Genomic DNA, 23,449 nt, shown 5'->3' on the forward strand with positions numbered 1-23,449 from the left:
TATGTGAAGCAGTGGACAGATGACGGCTGATATGATGATGATGATGATGATAACATGAATACGTAACTTAGAATACGTAACTCTAAGCCAATTTAGATAAGTTATTTTACAGTTCTCTAAATTAAAGGTTCAATTAAGGATTTTTACGAATTGATAAATTATTAGGACATATTGATGAATTAAGTGCACAACCAATGGCAGTTTGTTAGGGATTTCTTTTAAAAAAATAAGTCTGATTTATTTATATTAAAGAAATAAATATGAAAAAATTGTTTTTATAATATTTATATGTAAATAAAATAAATAATCTAATATGTAACTAAGTGTCGTATCTCTGGAACTGTATCAGTATGACTAAGTACGTAGTGACTGCTCCGAGTATCTGAAAACAAATTAAATATATTAATAATGAAATCTATATAAAGATAGATAGATATACACTTTATTTAAGCCATTTATGACACACAAATGAGTTTATACGATTTTTTTTTAATGTAAATCAAAAGATAAAATATGGAAATATATTTTCACCATGTGTGTCGCAGTGACCCGAATAAAAAGGATATTATAAACAGGAAATATTTGATAGTTTTTGTATATTTCTTTGTAATAGACAACCTCAAAAACTATTGAAACGATTTGGAAAATCTATTTCACCTAAACAAAAATAAGTAAGTAACACATTATTTTATTTTCAGCGGACAATGCAAACAAGCATACATATTCAAGAGCAGATTAAAAGAGCATCTTCTGTCCTCACAAACTTATTATATCTATGTATGTATATGTACGTATTTTGTATGTAAAGAGATATTTTATGATTATGTATATATGTATATGTATTATTGTATACAGATGTGTATTTATTTTGATTTTAATTTAATGAGTTACTTATATATGTCGACATATTTATTATTTTTTAATAGAAACATCTATAATGTTTCCTCCTATTATTGTACGCACACTGCCCGCTGGTAATAAATGCTCCTTTCCACTCAGGGTTTGCTGGAAGAGAACCCTTACAGAGTTAAGCTCGCCTTTATTTTATATATATGTTGTAATTTTTTGTGTACAATAAAGAATAAATAAATAAAAATACAGCCTGTCTGATGGTAAACGGTTACTGCAGCCTTTGAACGCCTGCAACAATAGAACGTTTTGCAAATCTGCTTAAGCATTTGGAAAATATGGTAAAGAAACTTACATGCTAAGAAACCCTATGAGAATGAAATATTTACCACGAACATAAGTTACCTTCATTCGCCATCCCTAAGGACTTTACGTTATTATGTAAGCACAGGGCCGGATCATCCTCACCTGTCACCCTTCACTGATGCCCCGTCAGCGTATACCGATAGCTGTTTACCATTTCATCTTCACCCATTATGAAATTAAAAAAAGCACAGGGCCGAATTAAACACGTTGAGATTCTTAGGCAATGCATGTGTCACGAAAAAGCTGCTCTAATTTTGACATATAATTACTTGAAACGTGTTACGAAATATATTGAAATATGACGTTATAATATATAAAAAAAAAAATTGAGAGTTTATTAGATACAAATTTTCACAAATTTTTTTTATACGACTTAGAACGGCTAACAAGCTAACGGCCCACCTGATGAAAAGTGGTAACCGTCGCCTATAGACATGAGCAGTAACATTTGGACCTGGACATAACAAAGTATACTGTTTCGCCCATGGTACCCTCTTGCCATTCTGAGGACTCGGGTGTTATTCCCCTGTACCCTATAAATTCAAAAATATATAATATGTATATAATTCAATAAGTATTTTCATTTAAAGTTTTTTTTTTAAAGATATTTTATCGGGGCGCGGGTCCCCTAGCCGATGGGGGGCTCTAGACACTTGCTTATGCCTAAAGCATAATCCGGCCCTGTGTATCCGTACCCTAAATTTCACTGCCTTACAGTTTGATGAGCTTTCCACGACTGTCTATTGATCGTTTCTCAGTAAATTGTCTAAATGTGTAATGTAAACTATAGTTTAATTAGTTTTGTATTAATAAATGAGTATGTGGCTTGAACTGAGGGACGAGCCAAAGTAGTGACAACGTGGGCGCAAAATGTAATATTAAGGTGCAAGATCGTTAATAATAGTTGCACAACTAGACGAAAATAATATGTTCTTACATTAATAATATAAAATAGAAATTATTGACAATATATTTATTTATTAAACTTGATTATTTAAATCGATATAATCATCATTGTTCAATACAGAACATAAAAATTTAATATTAAAATAAATTGTTTATATTTTTTGTTCTGGCGATGTTAATTTTTTCTTTTTCTTTTTTTTTTTGTTATATAAAAATATTTTTGTAAGTGGCAATTATTGCATTTTTTGTCAATTTACAAGTCTACACATGAAATGTCGTGTGCTATGATTATATTTATAATATATTTTTATAATATATTTATATTTCTAATATATTTTCTTATAATTATAATATATTTTTAATTATTTTATATATCAATTAACTTATCTTTATGGACACTTACTATTATATATGGTTTCTTTCATACGTGTGCTTATATTACTTACATACATACATAGAGTGGGTACTCTAATTTGCCTACCTCGCTTTGGAAATAAAATTTTTGTTTGTACTCGTATAAATAAAATCCGTTATTGTTTGTATTCATAAGAGACTTAGTATGTAAGTTATTTTTTAAGAGCTGTGGATTTTTGTATAAAATAAAAAAAAAAGTGTTGGTTCAATAAACTACTATAATAAAATAAAAATAAGACTTTTCTATAACATCATCGTCTTCCTACCCTTATCCCAATTATTATTGTGGTCGGCGTAATCTGGTTTTATCCATATTACTAAAGGATTTGACTTATATGAAGTTTTACGACCGGCCGCCTGCCTGACGTCAACCCTCTTTGGGAGGGGGAAAGGGATTGTTAGTAATGGAGTTTGACAGTCCCATTGCTAGCCCTATTAGGTCGACCTCCACGTGGTTCCCCCTGAAAACCATCGTGAACAATTCTTGTTGAATTCGTCACGATGGGCCAACTGACCTACTTCATCCTCACCTATCATCCTTCACTGGTGCTCCGCCAGCGTATCCCGATAGCGCAAGCGGGGTTACCATTCCATTATCACCTATAAAAAAAACCCTCTTTGGGAATGAATTTGTTTGTGGTTTCCGCCACCTAAAGTATGGAGAAAAGGATTGAAGAAAAAAAGAAGGGAACGTTGGAAATGAGTGAAGGAAATTAGCAAATGAGAGGAATAAGAGACTTATGTGGGAAAGGAATGGGGGGATGCTGCAATTGCGGAAAGGACTGGGACACTGGAGCGGCTCGGGAGGCCGGGGTCGCATACCCGTATGCCCTTATTCTAGAATCGGACAGATTTATAGAGAAGAACACCCCTGACGCGGGGGGAAAGGGATTGTTAGTAATGAAGACTGAGAATTCCATTGCTAGCAATATACCCAACCAAGTCGACTTCCTCGCGGTTTTCCTTGGAAACTATCATGGTTGATTCCTGATGAATTCATCATGATGGGCTAACTGGCCTGTTTTCATTCTCATCTATCACCCTTCACTGGTGCTCCGCCAGCGTATCCCATTAGCGCAGGCGGGGTTACCATACCATTTTCACCCATCAAAAAAAACACTCCTGACGCCTGACAATATAATATGTTTACAATGTGGCGGGTAAAAGCTAATTAGAAATTAATTATTGTTAGAGTGCCGTATTAACTCGATGAAAAGAGAAGAATTCATGTGCTATTTTTATCTAAATAAACTAAATATTGGTCTTATTCAATCTATATTAGCTGAACCTTAATTAGAAATTTTTGAATCTCTGTAAATTATCGACGTGCATTAATTCTTCTCTTTCCGCGAGTAGGGAAAGTGGAAAGAATCTTATCCGAGAAATCTGTTCAGGGTACGATAAGTTTGATATATTTGAAGGGGGGGGGGGGGTTAAGTAATATAGACTACCAGTCCCATTGCTAGCAGGTCCCTGTCAGGTCAACCTCCACGTGGTCCCACTTGGAAACCATGATGGTGAATTCCAGGTGTATTCATCACGATGGGCTAACTGACCTGCCTTTTCACTCTCACCTATCATGCCTCACTGGTAGCCCGCCAGCGTATACCGTTAGCACAGACGGGGTTACCATTTCACTATCATCCATAAAAAAGATATACCTAAAGAAAGTAAGTCTTTAAAAATAAAACAATATATACTAACCGAAGCAACAAGTGGCCGGTCCAAAGTACACATGCCCATCGGCATATAGGAGGTGGTCTGCAGCATCAGTTGTCGGCAGAACACTTCGAGACGTGCAGGGAACTCCCCAGTTGTCGGTGTCAATGACATTAATCGACACACCAGGCTACGGGTTCTTTTACCCTAGTACAATAGAACGAATTTATTAAAGAATTAATTGACAAGCTGACGGCCCGTCTGATGGTAACCGTTGCTTATAGACATGAACAGCACCATAGAATGCCATGGTACTCATGCGTTACCATTCTAAAGAACTATGGTGTTATACCTCCGTACCATGTAATTTCACAGCCGTAGCCTAAACCGAAATACAGGCATATTGCGCTTCTGTTTCTTAAAAAGGCCGATTTATAAACTGCATTTCCTTTTATTTACTTTTTTCTCATTTTCCTTTAAAACTTGATCTTGCTGGTTACTCTATTAAAGTCATAGATTTGCTCCTCTAATACAGTTAATTGTTTGTTATTTTTGTATGTACTTATGTATGCATATATATATTTATTTATTTAATATATTATGTGTATGTCTATATTAGTTTAATTATATGTTTATAATATAAGAATATACATATGTAGTATTTTTTATATTTCTCCAATTCAATAATGCACCGCCTACTTATTTCTCGGTTTGCCCAATGGTTGACTAGTAGAGAACACCGTCCGGTGTTAAGTCCGTCATTTGTACATAGTTTCACTGTGCATTAAATTTTAAATAAATAAATAAACACAGCTGCTTCAATGTAGAAACAGAGAGTGGGACAGAGGTACCCATGCACACGATACTTGTACAAAGTCTCCCTCTGGTGATACTTACTTCAATTATTGTGTAATGAGAAGGTTCCACGACGATTACTAATCGCAGTAAATGCGTTACGCACCACAGGAACTGCAGTACCAGGAAGTGTACACGATTCGTAGACACGACTGTAAGGTAAAATTATACAATTTAAATTCTCAGGTCTTCGTTTCTTCTTTTCATTTAGGAGTTTCCTCTTTTCGGTGCATTACAGACTAATTCCTGCATCTTCTTCCAGCCAGTTCCATCCCAGGCCATATCCTTGACCTCCCTATACGACACAACACCTAGTGTTTCTTTTATCTGTCCCATGTAGTTATTCCTCGGTCTTCCTCTTCCTCTTTTGCCCTCTATTTACTAGTCTTTGATTATAGTTTTTTATTTATAGCATACATTATATAATGATTATTTTATTATTATTTTTTAATCGAAAGCATATACGTTAGTTGGGCCGTAAGCTTGATACACGACTGCCTGCTGTTTTCAAGATTCATATGTGCATCCGAGTTTTTTATTCTACCATAACTAAACAGATTTGTATGTATGGGATATCGATTAAATTCTTACAATATCCCGAGTGAACTGGCTAAATAAATACACTTTCTAAAATACTAGGTATGATGTTTGTCTAAAGGAGAGTCTAGATTCGATTGCCGGTCGGGACAATTTGAAAAATAAACTTTTCTGAACTGGTTTCGGTGTGGGTGTTTGGGTTGTGCCCTCAGATATACGTTGCTTAGTTCCTCATAACATAGGACATCCTAGCTTGAGGACCAGGCAATATCTGTGATTGTGTAGCACTGTAATTTTTTTTATTAATATTTCGTTATTTTACAGGGCCGTAGTTTTTTTTTTCGGTGCATAATATTTCTAAATTCTCTGCCATTTTAAAATGTCTTAATTAGTTCATTATGGTTAGGGTATGTTACCCGTGACTCACTTATCTCCATGATGAGGAAGTACGGCGTGACGATGAGGTGGAGCAGCGTGGAGATGAGTATGACCACGAGCGGCAGCCCGTAGCTGTGCTCCACGCGCCGCACCGCGCAGCATAGCGCGCCGTGCAGCTTCGACAGCTGCTCGGCCGCCCTGCCGGCGGACACCAGCAGCCGGGGCTCACCTCCCACTGCGACATTGAGTTTTATTTCTTACTAGCTGTGTTCGGCGGCTTTACCGGCTTGAATCAGTAAGTATATAATTAAGATTGTGTACCACAAAAATCTACTTCAACTGTGGCATAATCAATAATTTCGATTTAAAAATTGAACTATTGAGCGGATTTTGATATAATTTCTTTGAGACCGATCTATATATTTTTTTAAATCGATTTATCGATGGAGTTATGAGATATATATTAAAAAAAAAAACATACAACCGAATTGAGAACCTTATTTCTTTTGAATTCGGTTGATGTTGTTGTTGATGAAAGAAGCAGATACTACGTGTAAATAAAATATCACGTGGGGAAGGAAAAGAAACTGTTAGTAATGGGCAGTAGTGGTCTCATTGCAAGAAATAATATAATACTAGAAACCATAGTTGTAAACTCCTACTAAACTCATCACGATAAGCCAACTGACCTGCCTTCATAGCCAGTACATGTAGATAGGATTATCAGGAGCACAAGTGAGTGCTGATAAGTAAGGACTTAATAGCACTTCCTGGCACTCTTCACCAGGACAAGCTGATAATGCAGATGCAAAAACCAAAAACGATACATTATCATCCATAAAATGTACCAGATTTGGACACGATGACATCATGGTCGGAGTCGTCGTGCGAGTCCACCAGGAGGTTGACGTTGCCCGCACGCTGCATATCCGACGACGCCACGCTGATCGCGAAGATGTTCAGCGACGCTGGACTCCTAGTCTTCTCCACTGCGGACACTACCACAGAAGGACATAACTAGGATCACATTAACTTGATATACACACATACATACACATTTGTGTATATCTATACACAATGTACTAACAGATTGGCAATGCAATCACAAAAACAGATAAGAAAATGGTTACACTAGTGTGCGTATAATGTAAATGTGTGCACATGACAGTTCTGAATTTTTAGAATTGAAGTTGCAAAATAACAGAAATTCACGCATTTGTTATAGTTTTAATTTCGATTCATGGACTTTCAAATGTTTCAAAGGTAAAACAAGTTATGCGTTATAAAAAGAAAAAAAATATTGATATCTTTAATATAATTTATTGACTAGTAAAGAACACCGTCTGGTGATAAGTCCGCCATATGTAGGTACATAGTTTTCCTGTGCATTAAAGTTTAAATAAATAAAATAAATATTTCAATTATGAAAAATACTTTTTTATTATAAAATTAATGAGTAACCAAACTTAATACTGGCTCTTTAATTATTATCTATTGAATATTATAAATTTATGTACTTTTTAAAAAAAAATACTTTCTCTTCTCATTGTACTTATTTAGGATCTATTTTACTAAGTAGTTGGTAATATCTATAATAAAACATATGTTTTCATATCCTATGTTTATAACGCTAATAGCGAGAAATATATTATATTATTAAGTCTTTTTTTGCAGAAACTTTTGACACAATAAGAACATATTTTGTCAAATTAAATTTCCGACTAATCTCCGGCAATGGAAAAGAGTTATGGTGTTAATGAGTTACTCTCCGCCCGCCACGCTGGATTTTAATATGACAGAAATGTAACCACGTAGAGTTACCTTCCTACCTTAACAATTGACGAATGCAGTTGGTCGCGAGAAAGTGATTTAATGTCCTCATTGTCATCAGCTCAACCCCCATACCCTGATAAACCTGGTACACCATCGTGGTAAATTCTTATGTAATTCATCACGATGGGCTAACCGACCTGATTTAATTCTCGCCTATCATCTCTCACTGGTGTTCCGCCAGCGTATACCCATAGCGCAGGCGGGGTTACCATTCCTTTTCACTCATAAAAAAATGCAATTGGCAACCCCATTATGAATTATAATCAGGAGCATATTTTATATGTAAAATGTAATTTAAGATCGTACTTGGCATTGATGCTTTCTTGGCGGTAAGCACGAGCGTGTCGTTGATGGCTTGGAAGCGCACGCGCACCGACAGAGCAGTAAAAGCAAACTGCAGTTCCAATATCATGACTATGTACCATAGCAAGTAGAAACCTATGTAGTTGAGCAGCACGTCCCCTGGAATGTGTAAAAATAACGTTATAAGGAAAAGTGAAAATTTATAAGATCACCAACAGGGCGGGATTTGGTAGTGAATTTACAGGGTACAGAGGAATAACACCTGAGTCCTTAGGAATGGTAACGCATGGGGGGTATCACGGGCGAAACAGTGTACTCTGTTATGTCCATGGTACTGCTCATGTCTATACGACGATGAATGATGATGATCAAATTAAGGGAATGACAATGATTGATTGGTTCTGAAGCTACTTAAGAGTAATTCACAATAAATAGATTAATAAACTTTTTATTACATCAAAAAATAATCAAGTTCATCCTGAATACTTACATTGTCTTCCCACTTTCTTAGCATGTATCACATAGAAGCAGATGTCATCAATAATCAAGCCGGAGAAGAACACGAGAATTGCTATGAGTATCGCGCATATTTTGCGCTCTGTCGTCTCTGAATATTTACCACCTATGCTGGTATCAACCTGAAATATAAATCTTTGTTTAAATCCTGTTACCCTGGTACACGATTATATCTCATATTAAACTGATATTTGTAACTAAATTGGTGGAGGAGCGTCCTTTAAATTTCATTTTAATCTATCATAAATTTAAAATGTAGATATGTTATCGAGTCCTGTTATCCTAGTGTACAAGTATGTCTTAAATTAAATATGTTTGTATAATAATTTGACCAGGCGGCTCTTGGTTTTATCGACTAATTTTCTTTTTTTGCGTTGGAGCATCTTATTGAAAAGAAGAGACAATTCAAAAGAATTTCAGAATTGTAGGCGTACCGAAGCAACGCTGTCCATAAACTTGAGCATGCTTCGCATACGTTTCGGCGCGCCGTAGACACCCGCGCCGGCGGTCAGCACCACCACTAATATGTCGCACATGGACACGATCTGTGACGTGGTCGAGGACATACGCACTGCCAACTCCACGCCCACCTTGATCTCCGCCACCAGGCCGGATATTGTTAATATTACTGGAAACCAATAAAATTTTGCGTATATAATGTTTTATTATACTTGGAAATAATATATACGCCGTGTGGTCCCGGCATAGAATAAGCCACCACTTCTTTCCAAGTAGGTGTCGTAAGAGGCGACTAAAGAAATTTACAGGAATAGAAAACTGCGATAGCACATTCGTCTGTCAAGCATAGGGATAACTGACAAAACCCCCCAAGGGGGAAGCTTATGTCCAGCAGTTAACAGCTGATTTGTTATCCGGTAAATGTTGTTTCATACCCTGTAGGCTATTTATCGAAATAAAAATATAAATTAATGCAATAAATAAATAAAAAATAAATATTGACTATCCTATTAGGCTATGATTCCGCTGCTAACTTCTGCAAGTGTAAATTTGTCTAAATAAAGACGACAAATGCAATAACATATTACGAAACAATACCAGTGTTGCTTGCTCTCCGCAACTTAGGGTTACCAAATGAAAATAATTAATAAGTTTAGTAAATTTAACAAACTCATTACGTTCTTTGAGAAAAATTCCACCAAACGGAAGTTTATACTTTTATTATACGACAACATTAGGTTCTCTATAAAAAATGACCTTGTTTGCAGCCATTATATACGGGTTGCCACCAGGCAATACTAAATTTGTGGTAATACTAATCGAGAGCAAGCACTCGAATATATTGTATATATTATGTTAATATAAATAAAGTCTATATATATTTTATATATAAGATATGTACTTTCTGATATACAGACATGATTCGAACATCTAAGCGTACAAACATTTTTACAAATTTTCTCAAAGCAAATGAGCTTTGCTGCCGAGGTTTTCCCCAGAGACAACATCGTTAGCTTCTTCAAGAAGGTCTTAATAAGATTTCTTTGGGACTGACAAGGTTCCCGGAACGCCCCTGACGTCGTCCATGGGATCGTGTGTTTCCTATACTAACGTTATAAACAGGAAAGATTTGTTTGTTTGTCTTTAATGATTCGTTTGTGGAACTCTCTCCCTACCTCTATACGGTGCGCTCAATCGTTGCCCATTTTTAAAAACTTAGTTAAAGCCCACTACCTATCCTTATAATCACTTAGTCCTACGTATTTCCAGTTTTATGTGTGTTAGTGTGGTATATTTGTATGTATTTGTGCGTATATATGTATGTATGTATATATATATTTGTATATGTATATGTATGTGTATATATGTATATATTTGGATGTATGTATTTATTTATGTATGTGTATTTGACTATGCTTTCACAGATATTATTTGTTTACAGATCTTTTTCTTTTAAAGCGCCACCTACCTACTTATGCTTTAATTTCTTCTACCCAAAAGTTGTCTGTAAGAGATTGCTTAGCAATAAGATCGCCTTTTGTACTACACTATACGTATTGAAAATTGTTTAACAAATCCTGTTATATTAGTGCAATAAAGTGTTGAATAAATAAATTAAATATATATATATATATATATATATATATATATATATATATATATATATATATATATATATATATATATATATATATATATATATATATATATATATATATATATATATATATATAAACTGAAAACCACTCAAACGATTTTAAAAATTCTTTTAACTGTAGGAAGCTACATTATCAGTAATATAATTGGGAGTAATAAATATCTAACGTTGCATCACATATGTCGTCGTAATCGTATAATATGACCACAAAAAAAAATATAGACAAATCAAATTTTGAGAAATTCTTCTCACTCTGGATATCACTGGAAGAATAACAATAAAAAATGATTAGAAAACTATCATCATTGTGTTCTCTTTTATTTGATATTTATATGTTGCATTTAACATATATATGTATATATGTTCTTATTTATGTAGGTTTATATTCATATGTATCTATTAATATTGTATCTTTCAAATATGTGTATATATATAATGATTTATATTTATGTAAATATTTATTTTAACTTCAGTTTTGCACTACTGCTGCCCACTCACTACTTCCTATGCCACTGCGTTAGGTTGACTGGAAGAATTCTCTTTTAGAGATAAGTTCGCCTTTGCTAACATTGTTATTAACTTATTGTTATTACTGTATGTTTTAGTGCAATTAGTTTTAGTTATATAATATATAATTTTTATAATTTTAGTAGTATATATATATATATATATATATATATATATATATATATACTAAAATTATAAAAACATCACTCTTGTTGAAATTCTCACAACAACCATTACTTGTACAACGTAGATAGGGCCTCTCCTATTGGGATGTTTCGCCAATAGTTGCCACTTGACAGGCGGGTTGGCAACCGCAGTTACGTTTTGGAGATGTTTCAATTGGGACGCTGCTGCCCATCCCTTGATCATAAAATTCCTTTAGTCACCTCTTACGACATCCACGTGAAAAGAAGGGGTGGTCCATTTTATGCCAGAACCACACGGCAAACACCATTATTATTAGACCTTAGATTATATAGATAGAGTATCGAGCCTCAAAAACAGGTCAACTTTTTGTCAGCTAATTGTCAAATTAGCTGACTCGTTTTTTTATCAGTATTCTAACTATATAACTTACATATAAAATGTATATATGACGTACTATATAATAAATAAAATGAGTATTCACGCATTAAAAATATGCAAAATTTATAAGACATAATAAATATAGAAGTTATAAAGGAATCACTCATATTTATTAATCACGCATTGAAATTGTATGAAAAAGTTGACCCATTTTTCTCGAAGCATTTTTATGGAGACACTCTGTCTATATAATCTAAGATTAGATCATATAGTTATTCCTATCAAAAGCATGGACAGCTATTTTTGGCGATGACTGTACTTACCTAGTACTGTGACCAGTATATAACTATATATACACATAGCACTGGATATTGTGACGTAATACCCGCCATCACACGCCTCAAACTTCAGCGGCGCCAGTCCGAACAAACTCGATACCTGGATCATAAGAACGAAGTATATAGGACCTTTTTTTTAACGTCTGGAAAATGCTTTGTACAAACCCATACACCTTGTGGGAGGTGAATGGGTACTGTGGGAATCCCCCCGTTATACAGGAGCTAATCCACCAAAAAACCAGACGATCTACCCTCGCAATGCCATATGTCGGATACATGGGTTCGCTTTCGCACTCACCACGTCTCCGACGGCAGCGACCCGCCCCCTGATGGTAAGGGCAGCTCTCCTCTCTCAAGATAGGGTGGCTGGCGGGCTCACCATACCACCCGGAGGGAAGTATATAAGACCTGCCCCTTTAGACAAAATACAGACGAGTCTATTGATAGAATTATTATCGCTAGCGAGTCTTTGTGACAGAATGAGATGGCGACATTCGCTGTTTTGTTCTTTCTCATTTAAGCGTTGACCAAAACGATTCTATTGATAGATTCGTTTGTACTTTGTCTAAGAATGCTGGATATTTAAATCATTCCTTGCTAATTTTTATTTTTACTAATATTAGCAAGAGCAAATTTATTTATTTATTTATTTATTCTTTGTTGACCATATTACAAAAAAAAAAGGTGGAATGGTACAAAAGGCGAACTTAATGCTATATAGCATTTTCTCCTAGTCAACCTTTGGCAAAACCAAAATATAGTTACGCGATTTCTCCGCGAAAATTGAAGATTATTGTAGATAAACAATTAAAATTCTTGTCCGTTCTTATTTATTAGCCACTTCTCAACTGAATTTGTATTTAGAACTGGGCAATTCATAAAAAAAGATTATTCAAAAATTATAAATCAGTTGAACTCGAAAAAAAAATAATTTTATTTTATTATTTTTATTATAAACATGAAAAAGAGATTACGAATAAGACATTATTTGTTCTATTTTTCTACTGATCTGATTTCGTCCATTAAAGGGGAGGATTTTTTTTTAATATACCATGGTGACAAACAAACATAAGGCCCTGATGGTAAACGGGGTTACAGTAGTCTATGGACGCCTGTAACACCACTTGGATGTCACGCGCACTTTGCTGACCCATAAAATCCTTATAACACCCTTTTTGAAGAACTTAGTGCTTTAAGGAAAATCAGATTGTTAGGAACGGAGACTAACGGTCCCATTACTTGCAATATACGTTATCAGGTCGACTTCCAGATGGTATCCTCTGCAAACCATCCTAGTTTTTTTTTTTGATGGGTGAAAATGGTATCGTAACCCCGCCTGCGCTAACGGGATACGCTGGCGGAGGACCAGTGAAGGGTGATAGATGAGAATGAAAACAGGCCAGTTAGCCCATCATGATGAATTCATCAGGAATTAACCATGATAGTTTCCAGGGGGAACCGCGAGGAGGTCGACCTGGTATATTGCTAGCAATGGGATTCTCAGTCTCCATTGCTATCAATCCCTTTCCCCCCAACCATCCTAGTTAATTCTTAAAGAATTCATCACGATGAGCCAACTGAAGTGCTTTCATCCTTATTTATTACCTTTCACTGGTGCCTCACCAGCGTATACTGATAGCGTTGTTGGACTGATTGTGTTGCCATTCCATTATCATCAATTAAAAATATTTCATCTATCACCCATCACTAGTCCCGGTAAAGAAAACTATTAGCTTAAAAAAGATTATCATTTTCCTTTTTTTTTAAAAAAAAAAACATTCAATTGTTTAAGTAATGGCGAACCAAACAAATTTACAAATTTCTTTATGACATTTGTAAGATGTGAAAAATGTTTGTGCTGTCAAACGATTGATTACTTCTTAATTTACGTGGGTAAAGCCACCGGTTACAACTAGTTTGTAATAGGAGTTCATAATAGTATAGGAGATTAAACATACCCTCAGAACTAGTGCATGAGCTCCTCCAACGACGCAGCGTGTGGACCGGGAGCGCCGAGGTTTCGCGGCCGCAACCGGAATGTCGCTCGCTCCTTCCACTTTCGTAGAATCCACGCCTTGAAACATTGCTATTAATAAAATACTTCTATTTTCCATTTTAATATCCTGTTTCATTCCCTATTTGTTAGTGGCATGATGGGCAACACTAGTCCTTTGCCAAAATAAAATAAAAAATACTACTATTGATATCGACCTCTTACGGACTTATGTCATCCTGGTACTATACTTATTATTTTGCTGTAACATTTATTTTTTTTTTATTTTAGGTTTTTTTCAAGATGAAGGCAAGGACCGTCAAGATACTGTTGTTGTCACAGATGTCTAAGATTGGATAATAATGAAGTGATAAGTATGACTGCATTATCGGTAGATATAATTTTACTATATTATAGATTTACCAGAGGGGGACTTTATACAAAAGTCGTTTGCTTGGGCACCTCTATCCATCGTGTTTCTACCGTGAAGCAGTTGTATTTGCGTGGCTGTGTTTCGGTTTGAAGGGTGTGATATGGCAGTGAATTTACAGGGTACAGAGGAATAACGCCTGAGTCCTTAGAAATGGTATCGCATGAGGGGTATCATGGGCGAAACAGTATAATCTGTTATCTCCATGGTATTGCTTGTATATCATTTATTTCCATTTAAATCAGTAGTATTGTCTATAAAGTCATACAAACCCTAAATTTGTCAGTAGTAAAACCTTGAACCAAAGGTCTCGCGCGTCGCAAGTCAAGTGGACCTTCAAATTAGTTAAAAGTGCAGTGTAAATTAAATAAGTTAATAATAGAACACTGTGTAAAAATACTAAATTATCTTTGATGTAAGGTAAAAGTTTTGTTTTTTATATATATTAAACAAGTGCTTCGCACTATTAGTTCGCGTGGCTGTATTTCAGTTTGAAACGGTATGGAACCATTATGTCGCTAGTGTTGCAAACCGAGAGTGTGTAACATTTGAATTCCAATATCGATCTATTTAAATTTATTTCAAGAGTAACCCCACACATCGTCATAGCCGTAGAATACTGACGGATCTTTATATGTAATCTTTGTCAGATCCGTCAGTATTCTACGACCATGAAGACATGTGCGTTAACTTGTTTTTTTTTTTCAAAACAAGAAGATAACAATTTCGCTGGAATTGTTCGCATAAGGATCAAAGGAAAATAATAATATTACTGTATTACGGTTCGCAGGTGATATTTTCGATAACACTCTATGGTACGTGTATATAGTTAATAACATTTTGTTATTAAGCACTCGCATTATGTGTACTCACAGTAAACACTCGACTTTATCAACATTATTCGCTTTTGATGGTATCTAGCCCCGCCCAAACCCCATTGTCCGCAGCGAATTCACTTTGTGTCACTCTGTTATGAAGTTAACAATATATCTTCGTTCAACTTTAATAAGAGTGATTTCTGATTATAAAGAATATTTCTGACAGTTTGACATGTTTTTTTTTGTATACCACAGTATTTAATCTGTGACAAAAGTTCACTATTCTGTATTAATAATTTAATAACAACTAGGTATAAATACAATTTCAAGGCGAAAACAGTGTTACAGCCTACAAAAAAAACATACTTCAATTGTGGCAAAAGTAATACTCGTAATTTAGATTTTAAAACTACACTACTGAATAGATTTTGATAAAATCTCTGTGTCAACAATCCTATATTTTTTATCCTATATAAAAAAATAATTTTACAAATCGATTTAGAACTTTGAGGTAACAAACATAAATAATAATACAACCGAATTGAGAATCTCCTTTATTTGAAGTCGGTTAATAAGAAAAAAATCTTATTCAAATAATTAGAAATTTAAACATTTTTAAAATCTCTTTTAGTATTACATAAGAGAAAAAGATAAGGAATGGTTGATTCTGTTCGTCTGTCCGTCTGTCACAGCTCTTATCTCAATAACTAATGATACTATTAGTTCGGAATAGTTTTAAATACTGTAAAATAATAGTGATCATTATGAACATCATATCTATTCAATTCATAGCAATTCACCATGGAAGTTAATTCTTGTTGCATTCGTCACAATGGGTCAATTGACTGCTTTCATTCTCACCTATCATCCCTTACTGGTATCCTGGTACAATTTTGTTCGTTTATCATTCTACAAATATTATCAAGGTTATGATGGGGCCCAGTTATATTCTATAGAGCATGCTACCAAAAAAAACTATACCTGAATTTCCTTCTAATATACAAAATTTAAATCAAAAGGTACTATGACAACTAGGCTCTCATAAGTTGAGGGAGGATTTGTAAGATGTATTCTTAATAAGTAATAATATTAATTTATTTTTATTTGATAGCACATTAATAAACAAGTGTTACTATAGGCTATTTATAATTACAAAACGACTACAGACGAAACTACGGGATACAGCTAGTCCTTATTAATAAAAAAATGGCTAATGTAATTAGGCCAAAACATACTACGACAACTAGGCTCTCATAAGTTAGGTTGGAGACATTTATGTACACATTAATCAGTTTGTGAGTTGTCTTTTTTGTAAACAATAATGTTAATTTATTTTTGTTTTCATTTAATAGTTCATTTGTTGAGGGAAATTGGTGAAGAAGGAAGATAAGCGACGCTGCGAGATAAAGCTAGTCTTTATTAATATCGAAATTGGTAATGTAATTAGATCAAAAGGTATTACGTCAACTAGGCTCTCATAAGTTGAAGAAGGAGACGTTTATGTAAACATTAACCAATTTGTAAGATGTCTTTTTAGTAAGCAATAAAGTTCTTTTATTACGTCCATAATCGTATACGCAAACAAGGCGTGGCGGTACATTAAAAATGAATCAATAAGTCGTTAACTCTACTCTCGAAAACACTTTCAAAAAATGCATTTTAATGAAGTCTGTATTCTACTATAATTGCTGATAATTTATTAGGATTAGGTACAATTACAATTTTAAACTGATTTTAAAAAATAGGTATTAAATTCGGTTGTATTTTTTTAATGTTTATTACCTTATAACTTCGTTAATTGTGAAACGATTGAAGAATTGAAGTCGGTTTTGTCTGTGGAACACAACCTTAATTATTGTTTGTTAATTATGGATAATGACCACAGAGCAAGTAATTACTATGTTAATTACGACTAGTAAATAAACTTACATTACATCATATATTTTTTTTTATTTTTTTTTTTTGCATTTAACAAAACTGCGTAGAAAGAAATGCGTTCTTTTTTTTTTAATTAATAATAATAAGGAAATATTCCAGACAAATTATCTTTTTGAAGACTAGGCAGCATGGTCTCCGACCTTAGCCTGTTCCAAACGGAACAAACGTACTAAAAAAAAATAATAAGGAATTTAAAAATAAAAAGTACTGATAAATAATGGACAGGCCTGCATCACTTCGAAGAAAAAAAGGTTTGTGTGAAATCTATGTAATCAGTTCATTCATTTGAATATTGAATTATAAAATGCTAGATCTTTTACGATACTTATCGGTATCGATATTTTTAACAAAGGTATGTCATAAATAATTGTAAAACACTGCGAATATTCATTTACATTTATTGATACTTCTAGGTAGTTGCATTTAATGGTAATCTATTGTAAATAAACATAAATGTATTCAATAGAATAATACGACTGCACCGATTTATTTTAGAATTATACCAAGATAAGGACAGTTCTAAACTTTTAATGATCGTGTTGTTCTATGATTAATTTTCAAACAAAATTTTAAAGTGCTATTTTATACTAAAGACGACTTTCACCTCCTAAAAGAAAATTCTTTTAGGGGGTGAAAGTATTTACTTACACTTTATGGTACCATTTATAAAAAGAATATTAAATATAGTAAGTAGCCTTTAATGACTTTTTTTTACTTTATTCTTAAGTTGGTAGAAAATAACTAACATACCTAGTTCATTGATGTACAAGGGCGTCATAAAATATTCGTATCTTTTTATAACTGTAACTTTATTTGGCAACATTTTCAAATTGGTAGTTAACCGTCTAAGTGAATAAATACTTATCGCATAGATGTCACAATGATTTCTAGATGTAGTTGATATTGAAAAAGATTAGAATAGATAATGGATACACAAGGTACAAGAAAGAAGCATTAATATTAATGGCGAGTGTAATTTATACTGTTAGACAGACATACGGCTGCTTAGTTTTAAAAAATGAATAAAAATAAAAAAAATAACTAAGTATTTGGAATGATTGGAATGTTTGTATTAAAAATAGTGATACGCTTACAAGAGCAAGAGATTGACGTAAAATTAGATATGTCGTGTGGTTCCGACATAGTTTTTTTTTAATGGGTGATAATGGAATGGTGTCCACGTCCTCGCTATCGTTATATACCGACGGGGTATCAGTGAAGATAGGTGAGAATGAATGCAGGTCGATTGGCCCATCAAGAATAATTCGACAGAAATTAACCATGATGGTTTCCAGGGGGAACCGCATGGAGGTCAACCTGAGAGGGTATATTGCGTGCAATGGGGCCACTAGACCCCTTTTATTCACAATCCCTTTTCCCCCTGAAAAGGCTGGTCAGTTACTCCAACCCGATAAAGTTGGCCACCCTTTCCTTTCCTGTGGGTGTTGTAAGAGGCGACTAAGGGCACCAATGGTAGAGGGATGGGCAGCAGTGCCCCTCTTATAATATCACCAACCTAAGTGTGGTTGTCAACCCGCCTGCCAAGTGTGGTAATTACTGGTAAAATCCCGTAGTAGGGAGAGACCTATGTTCAGTAGGGGACAGTTAAGAGCTAAAAAATTTAAATATGTTGTCAATTGTCACGACAGTGTGTCCAAACCGTAGACATCAAAACTACATTTTCATAAATATATTATCATCACTAATGGATAAATAACTCCGTAATGTCTTCTTCAAAACTTCAAAATAAATGTACTTTAGTAAATGAGTATATTTTTGTTGTTTAATAATTTAATCTACAACAAAATGATTGTTTAACAATAAAACCGCCTTTTGTACTACACTATAGTTAGTTATTGAAAATTCTTCAATAAGTCCTTTAAAATTGGTGCAATAAAGTGTTAGTAATAGTAGTGTAGTGTGTAAATAAATAAATAAAACGTGCCTACATGCGAGAATTTTTTTTTATACCACTGAGGTGGCAAACAAGCATACGGCCCACCTGATGGTAAGTAGTTACCGTAGCCTATGAACACCTGCAATACCAGAGGTATTACGCGTGCGTTGCCGACCCTGAAGAAACCTATTTACCCCCTTTTTGAAGAATCCCATGCTGCAGTCTCTTGGGAAACCCTCGGCAGGGAGTTCATTCCACAACCTGAGTGTTCGTGGGTTCGTATATCTATCTAGATAATAATGTGATCGATTTACTATAAAATGCTTCAAATATTGTTTCCAAATTTTTTGTATAAAATATAAAAACATAAGAATTTAAAGTTTATTAGAGAAAACAATTTAATAACTTAATTTACTAAAAGCCTGAATTTAGGATTATTATTTATTTAAATATTATATTTAATATATAATATAATAATAAATATTCCATTGTTACTAAGTATCAATATGAAAATTTCAAATAATTTTCGGAATAAAAACAATAAATTTCATAATTTTTGTAGATAATGCCAATGCATTAGCCACTCATACAAATTTTGATTGTTCAATAAAGAATAAACAATAATAACAAATGTGGGGTTGTAGTCCTCATCTGAAATTATCTCGATCATTCTGTCGGTGAACGGTCTTATCCTAACCAATAATTTGGAACGACATCTCAGACGGTTGGGATTCCGAGGCGGCTCACTCTAGATAAAATCTAAAGATGCAGAAAGTGGTGTTCTTAGATATTACCCGTATTGTACGCCCGTTTCTCTCCCTGGGGCCCTAAACTCCGACCGACGGTCCGTTTGCTGGAAGTTAACTAAGTGAATTTTATTTAAATAATAACAATAACATTAAAAGCTGAGAAGTTTGAAAAAAAAAAAATAATAAAAAAGCTAGTTTAAGAATAAAAAATGGTACGGAATATTCGGCATGTATTTAGGGGACGCTACACAATTAATTGACAAAATATTTCGTTATTTTTGTTCGTGGTGATAAGATATTGATATCATGGATGATAAAATTGGACACAATGTCTTTATTATCGTATTTACACAGACTTATAATAAATGTAATAAATAAGTGTAAAAATGTATTTAATATAAAAATATGTTTGTATAAGCACAAGGTTTCAATCCTATACTAGGCTAAGCGTGTCCTGTTTATTAAATAAATAAATAATAATAATAATAAAAGCTAGTTTAAGAACAAAAAATGATACGGAATGTTCGGCAAGCATTTGAGGGACGCTACAGACTAAGTGTGTCCTGTAGGAAACAGGATTCTTCTTTTTTTAACAACTTAGAATGGCAACCTCTACACAAGCTGACGACCCACCTAATGAAAAGTGGTAACCGTCGCTTATAGACATGAGCAGTACCATGGACATAACAGAGTATACTGTTTCGCCCATGATACCCTCCATGCGTTGCCATTCCTGAGGACTCAGATGTTATTCATCTGCACCCTGTAAATTCACTGCCATATCCCACCCTTCAAGCCGAAACACAGCCATGCAAACACAACTGCTTCACGGTTGAAACACGAATGGGACAGAGGTGCATAAGCACCACTTTTGTACAAAGTGTCCCTCTGGTGATTCTCTGTTTTGTAATACTATATACAGAAATTACCATAGGCTTTCTAGTAGTAGGGTTAACTCAGATAACTGTTTACCTATTTGTTTATAAAAAGCAGTTATTTTATGCAATAACAAGTGTACAACAAAAAAAAACTGACTTCATTTGTAATAAAACTAGTTATTGTGTTGAAAAAATTAAACTACTAAACCAATGTTGATATAATTTCTATAGGATCAATCTGTAAAAATATACTTTCAGATAAAAAAAGAATATTCCAAATCGGTTTAGAACTGACGGAGTTATGAGGCAACAAATATTAAAAAAAATACAATTAAAATGAGAATCTCCTTTTTGAAGTCGGTTAAAAAAATAGCGAGCACAAAATTGTAAATCTGTTTAAGGATCATTAAAGTAGCAGCTTTTCATACTAAGATTTCACATTTGCAGGATTGAATACTTAAATATATTACAAAATACAATAATTATGCACAGTAAGTGTAACTTATGAAACTACAGTGATGTTTTTATGAAATAAATCCCATTTCATTTCATAGTATATTTCAATAGAATTTAAAATGAAAATGGTAACCAAGTTTTGTTGAAATTATTACAGATACTTATTTAAATGAAATTAACAAATATATATATTGAATCTTTTATTTACACTACATTCGAAATCAACAGATTATTTTAAAATACCCGATTTTATTTATACGTTTTCACTTATACGTTTGTTTACATTGGTAAATGAGTGGCGATCCCGTACGAGCAAACGCAGTATAGGACCCCCCCCCCCCCCTCTACACAAGATTAAGTGACGACCTCAAATGCATTGTAGTCAGTCAGTGGATGCAAGTGGTACAGAAGCGTTCCTTATAGCAATCTATGTGGAAGACCTATGTTTAGCAGTGTACAGATAATGAATGATGATGATGATGATGATGATATGGTTTACCATATCATACTCAGTCATTGTGTTTATACAATTAAATATAGAGTAAACAAAGAAATAGGCGAAAACTTCATATTGACCGTTTAATATTACAAAATGACAGTTTAGAATTAAGCAAATAAAATAGATATATTAATTAATTATGAATCAAGAGTCATAAATCGTTGTTTACTATAGTAAACTTATAAGAACCTATTTAATATGCCAATTTCTAATACTAGGATAACACGGGTCTATCCACGCTAACCAGTATAGAGTTTTACCTCAACTTATCCTTTCACCTTAAAAAAATACAATCCTCATTAATTAATACATACCCATTAATCTATTATGTACAATTGCTTCCTTTGAAGATTATTTTTAATGGTTAAAAAAATTTACACTTTTCATTTAATCCAACACTTCCATGCTTTTGATTGGTTCCCGCAAAAAAATTTCATCATAATAATACTTAGCGGAGTAATAGGAGAGCAGTAATCACGTGGAGATTATGGGCGGGCGGGGCGAATACTAACGGATTAGGAGTGAGATTCGGGCCGTTATTAACGGAATTTTTGCCGTGGCCGTGTGATGCGTTAATATTATTGTGTTTTTGTATGATAAGTTAAGCAGTGTTTTATTTATTATACACAAATAAACAGGTACACAATTTGTCCTGTCTATACCCATACATAAACACACAAAAGGATAGAGATCATAATTAATTGTTTTGAATTAAAAAACACATACCGAAGAAGAATTGCCATGTGGTCCTGGCATAATATTGGCCACCATTTCCTTTCCTGTGTATGTCGTAAGAGGTGACTAAGGTAACTTAATGTCCGAGGGATGAACATCAGTGTCTCTATCCGTCACCAAAATCTAACTGCGGCTACTAACCAGCGTAAGTACTGCCAAAACTCCCCTTTTGGAGGGAGGCCTATGTTTAGCGATAGACGATTAAAAAATAATAATGTATTTTTTACTCCATTATAAATATATTGCCGTGTCCCAGTCCCAGCATAGAATGGGACATTCCATTGTCAACATTTCCCTTACGGGGAAAGCTTATGTAATAAGTAAATCTATGAAAATATAAAAAAAAATAAGTATAACAAGAACTTTTAAATATTTTTGTTTGTCTTTAATTTTAATTAACTCTATTTTGTGTTAAATTAAATAAATATTAAATTTTCGTTCTTTTTAAATATTAGCTATTAAATAGTGAAATGAATTCTCAAAATGTAAAAAATAATACCATAAACAATTCATTAGGCGTGCACCATAAAACATCTACTTGAATCTACATAGATAAGTTTATCTCTCTTTTTAAAATTCATACACAATTTTGAATATCTATGCCTTAATGATACCATTTAAAACCGGCGAACAATTCTATTTCATATCATTCCAACAATATGTCTTTGACATTTTCCTGTTTTGTGACCTTTTTCGTCCATATGTTAATTATTTTACAAATTACCACAAGTACTTCAGGAAATTATCTGATAAATAAATATGATATTGGTGATCCAAGGAAAGTCGAAGTTAATATTATCGAAACTGAAAACTTGCTTGTAACTGCAGAAAATAAATTGATCACTCTAAAACAGCCACAGGAAATTATGTTCGATGAAGAGTTTCTCCAAGAAGAGAAGCAGAAGCAGAATATTGAAGATAACGAAATTGCAGAAGAAGAAAGAACGATAGTGA

At 33.7% G+C, this 23,449-nt stretch overlaps 1 protein-coding gene across 3 annotated transcripts; it reads right to left on the reverse strand.

The window, feature by feature from the left end:
• Nucleotides 1-234: 234 nt before the first annotated feature.
• LOC113514928 (gustatory receptor for sugar taste 43a-like) lies at nt 235-22,612 on the reverse strand. Of its 3 annotated transcripts, none has more exons than XM_052895932.1 (11): nt 22,075-22,612; nt 14,061-14,176; nt 12,088-12,202; nt 9,051-9,244; nt 8,591-8,738; nt 8,104-8,259; nt 6,813-6,962; nt 6,014-6,199; nt 5,092-5,201; nt 4,240-4,401; nt 235-382 (listed from the first exon to the last, which is right to left on the reverse strand). In XM_052895932.1, exons 1-11 carry the CDS (start codon nt 22,076-22,078, stop codon nt 320-322), a joined length of 1,404 nt encoding a protein of 467 aa, XP_052751892.1. In that variant the 5' UTR covers nt 22,079-22,612; the 3' UTR covers nt 235-319. The 3 variants fall into 3 exon arrangements, with proteins under 3 accessions (XP_052751892.1, XP_052751890.1, XP_052751891.1); XM_052895930.1 differs by lacking the exon at nt 22,075-22,612 and adding an exon at nt 18,032-18,115; XM_052895931.1 differs by lacking the exon at nt 22,075-22,612 and adding an exon at nt 15,399-15,497.
• Between the last annotated feature and the right edge of the window lie 837 nt (nt 22,613-23,449).

Source organism: Galleria mellonella, unplaced genomic scaffold, assembly GCF_026898425.1.
Source record: "Galleria mellonella isolate WM207_F2 unplaced genomic scaffold, CSIRO_AGI_GalMel_v1 utg312, whole genome shotgun sequence".
Lineage (NCBI taxonomy): Eukaryota > Metazoa > Arthropoda > Insecta > Lepidoptera > Pyralidae > Galleria > Galleria mellonella.

Coding starts and splice junctions, on each gene's coding strand:
- LOC113514928 (XM_052895930.1), bottom strand. CDS start 18,104: ATGTTGCCAAATAAAGTTACAGTTATAAAAAGATACGAATATTTTATG. Junction 14,177..18,031: donor CTTGTACATCAATGAACTAG/GTATGTTAGTTA, acceptor CAATGTTTCAAG/GCGTGGATTCTACGAAAGTG. Junction 12,203..14,060: donor CTCATGCACTAGTTCTGAGG/GTATGTTTAATC, acceptor CTTATGATCCAG/GTATCGAGTTTGTTCGGACT.